This window comes from Apteryx rowi, unplaced genomic scaffold, assembly GCF_003343035.1.
Source record: "Apteryx rowi isolate R43461 unplaced genomic scaffold, aptRow1 scaffold_1053, whole genome shotgun sequence".
In the NCBI taxonomy this organism is placed as follows: Eukaryota; Metazoa; Chordata; class Aves; order Apterygiformes; family Apterygidae; genus Apteryx; species Apteryx rowi.
This window is the reverse complement of record NW_020447257.1, coordinates 9,723-12,787: the sequence shown is the minus strand read 5'-3', so window position 1 is coordinate 12,787 and position 3,065 is coordinate 9,723. Positions and strand designations below refer to the sequence as shown.

Below are 3,065 nucleotides of genomic sequence, written 5' to 3'. Positions count from 1 at the left end.
CTCCACGCTGGCGTTGAGGTCGAAGCGGCTCTCGTTGCCCAAGCACCAGATCTGCGGCGACGGAAGCGGGTGACAGCGGTGACGGCGGCCCGTGGCCCGCGGCATCGGCGCGCCGCCCCCCGGCCTTACCCGGTAATCCTGGATGACGCCGTTCTGCTCACCGGCCGGCGGTGGCTCCCACGAGATGGCGATGCCGTCGCCCAGCGGGGCCACGCGGACGGCTCGGGGCGGCGCGCTGGGCGCTGCGAGGGAGACGCGGGGCTCAGCGCCGCGCCGGGGACCCCGGAGGCGCCCGAACCCGCCGCCGAGCCACCAACCTGCCTCAGGCGTGCGGACAGCGCGGACGGCACTCTCGGCGCCCCGGGGCCCCTCGGGGACGGGCCGGACCTTGATCTCGTACTCCTGGCCGGGGCGCAGCTCGGTGAGCAGGGCGCCGCGCTGCCCGGCGCCCGCCACGTCCCGCGCCTCCCAGGCGCTGCCGGTGCCGCGCCGCCGGTACAGCACCCGGTAGCCCCGCAGCAGCGCCGCCGGGCCGTCCACCTGCGGGAAGAGGCGGGCGACGGAGCCGGTGCCGCCGGGGCCACCGGCATCACTGCAGGCACTGGCATCGCCGTGGCTGCCGGTGTCACCGCGGCTGCCTGCATCACCATGGCTGCCTGCATTACCATGGCTGCCCGCATCACCCCAGTTGCCTGCATCACCGTGGCTGCCTGCATCATCTCAGCTGCCTGCATCACTGTGGCTGCCCGCATCACCACGGCTGCCTGCATCACCACGGCTGCCCGCATCACCCCGGCTGCCTGCATCACCACAGCTGCCAGCAATACTGTGGCCACTGGCATCACTGTGGCTGCCTGCATCACCACAGCTGCCTGTATCACCACGGCTGCCTGCATTACCATGGCTGCCTGCATCACCACAGCTGCCTGCATCACCGTGGCTGCCCGCATCACCCCGGCTGCCTGCATCACCACAGCTGCCAGCAACACTGTGGCCACTGGCATCACCGTGGCTGCCTGCATCACCACAGCTGCCTGCATCACCCCGGCTGCCTGCATTACCATGGCTGCCTGCATCACCCCAGCTGCCCGCATCACCGCGGCTGCCTGCATCACCACGGCTGCCTGCATCACCCCGGCTGCCTGCATCACCGCAGCTGCCAGCAACACTGTGGCCACTGGCATCACCGTGGCTGCCTGCATCGCCCCAGCTGCCTGCATCACCGCAGCTGCCTGCATCACTGCGGCCGCTGGCATCACCCCAGCTGCCAGCATCACTGCAGCTGCCGGTGTCACCCCACCGCTGGCATCACCCCACCGCCGGCACCGCCCCGCCACCGGCATCGCCCCGGTGCCATGCCCATACTCACGGTCCAGGTGAGGCGGACGGCGCCGGGCGGGAGGACGAGGGGCTCCTGCAGGCGCACGGCCACCCGGGCGAGCTCCGGGCTGGCGCCGGGGGGCCGGCGGGTGCGGACGGGCTCTGACACGGCGCTGGGGTCGCTGAGCCCGAAGGCATTGGCCGCCCGCACCAGGAAGAGGTAGACGGCGCCGGGTTCGAGGCCGCTCACCGTGTGCGCCGGCGCCTTGACGTCGGCGGCCACCGTGCGCCAGGCGCCGCCGGACGACTGGCTGCCGGAGAGGGGGACGGGGAGGGGGGCTGAGCCGCAGCATCCCACCACCCCAAATCCCGAGCGGGCATTGCCGCCGCCGGCGGGTACCTGAAAGCCTCGATGACGTAGGAGGTGGCGGCGGCGGCGCCGCTCTGCCAGCCGCCGTCCCACGCCAGGGCAACGGTGCTTTCGGTGACACCGGTGACGCGGGGCGCCGAGGGGGGCGCGGGCAGGACGCCGGGGACGGGGGACGCTGTGTTGGCGCCTGCGGGGCACCGAGCGCCTGAGCGTCCTGCCACCACCGCCACCGCACCCGGCGGAGCGACCCGCCACCGCCGGCGCCCATTGCTCACCTTCCTGCACCCGCAGCGCCCCGCTCCAGCGCGTCTCGCCCGCCGAGCTGGCCGCCACGCACACATACTGCCCCGAGTCCGACACCTGCAAGGTGTCGCCAAACCGTCTCACCTCCGACCTGCTCCCTTGTTTTTTCCCACGCTCCCGGCGAGACGCCGCACCGCACGGAGCAGGGGGAGCGTTTTGGACAGGGGGGGGCTCACCCGGAGGCCGGTGATCTGCAGGGTGCCGTTCTCCAGCAGGGTGGCGCGGGGCTCGGCGCCCACCAGCGCCTGGCCATCCTTGAGCCAGCGGACGGTGGGCAGGGGGTTGCCGGCCGCGCGGCATGGCAGCCGCGCCGTGGCCGCCGCCGGCAGCGTCTGGTTGCCGGGGCCCCGGCGGATGACGGGCGGCAGGCGCTCGGCGGCGGCTGCGGGGGGAAAGGCGCCGTCACCCGGGCCCCCTGGCGAGGAGGAGGAAGAGGAGGAGGAGGAGGAGGAGGAGGAGGAAGAGGATTGCCCCATGGGGATGCTCAGAGTGAGGCAGCACTGATTTTTCCCACGGCACCCGGCCTGGCTGCAATGGGGAGGAAGAGGAGGAGGAGGAGGAAGAGGAAGGGGTCGCCCTGCGGAGATGCTCCAAGTGAGGCAGCACTGATTTTTCCTGCACTACCCAGCCTTGCCGCCATGGGGAGGAAGAGGAGGGGGAAGGAAGGGATCGCCCCACGGAGATGTTCCGACTGAGGAAGCACTGATTTTTCCTGTGCTGGGGAGGAAGAGGAGGAGGAGGAAGAGGAAGGGATTGCCCACAGAGACGCTCTGAGTGAGGCAGCACTGATTTTTCCCACGCTACCTGTCCTCGCTGCCACGGGGATGAAGAGGAGGAGGAAGAAAGGAAGGGATCTCCTCAAGGGAAGGCCCCGAGTGAGGTGGCACTGATTTTTCCCGCACCACCTGGCCTCGCTGTGATGGGGAGGAAGAAGAGGAAGAGGAAGGAAGGAAGGGATCACCCCGCAGAGATGCTCCAAGTGAGGAAGCACTGATTTTTCCCACGCTGCCCGGCCTTGCCGCCATGGGGAGGAAGAGGAAGAGGAAGGAAGGAAGGGATCACCCCGCAGAGA

The 3,065-nt window shown here is 70.6% G+C and overlaps 1 protein-coding gene across 1 annotated transcript in view; it reads right to left on the bottom strand.

The window, feature by feature from the left end:
- LOC112967642 (roundabout homolog 3-like) overlaps positions 1–3,065 on the bottom strand; it is a 12,600-nt gene that overhangs the window by 3,951 nt on the left and 5,584 nt on the right. Inside the window, exons 7-13 of the mRNA XM_026069004.1 lie at positions 2,170–2,375; positions 1,936–2,050; positions 1,721–1,865; positions 1,370–1,631; positions 318–540; positions 130–242; positions 7–51 (exon numbers count right to left, since the gene is read on the bottom strand). Of these exons, the coding sequence (XP_025924789.1) occupies positions 7–51; positions 130–242; positions 318–540; positions 1,370–1,631; positions 1,721–1,865; positions 1,936–2,050; positions 2,170–2,375 (1,109 nt within the window). The remainder of the gene's footprint in view (positions 1–6; positions 52–129; positions 243–317; positions 541–1,369; positions 1,632–1,720; positions 1,866–1,935; positions 2,051–2,169; positions 2,376–3,065) is intronic.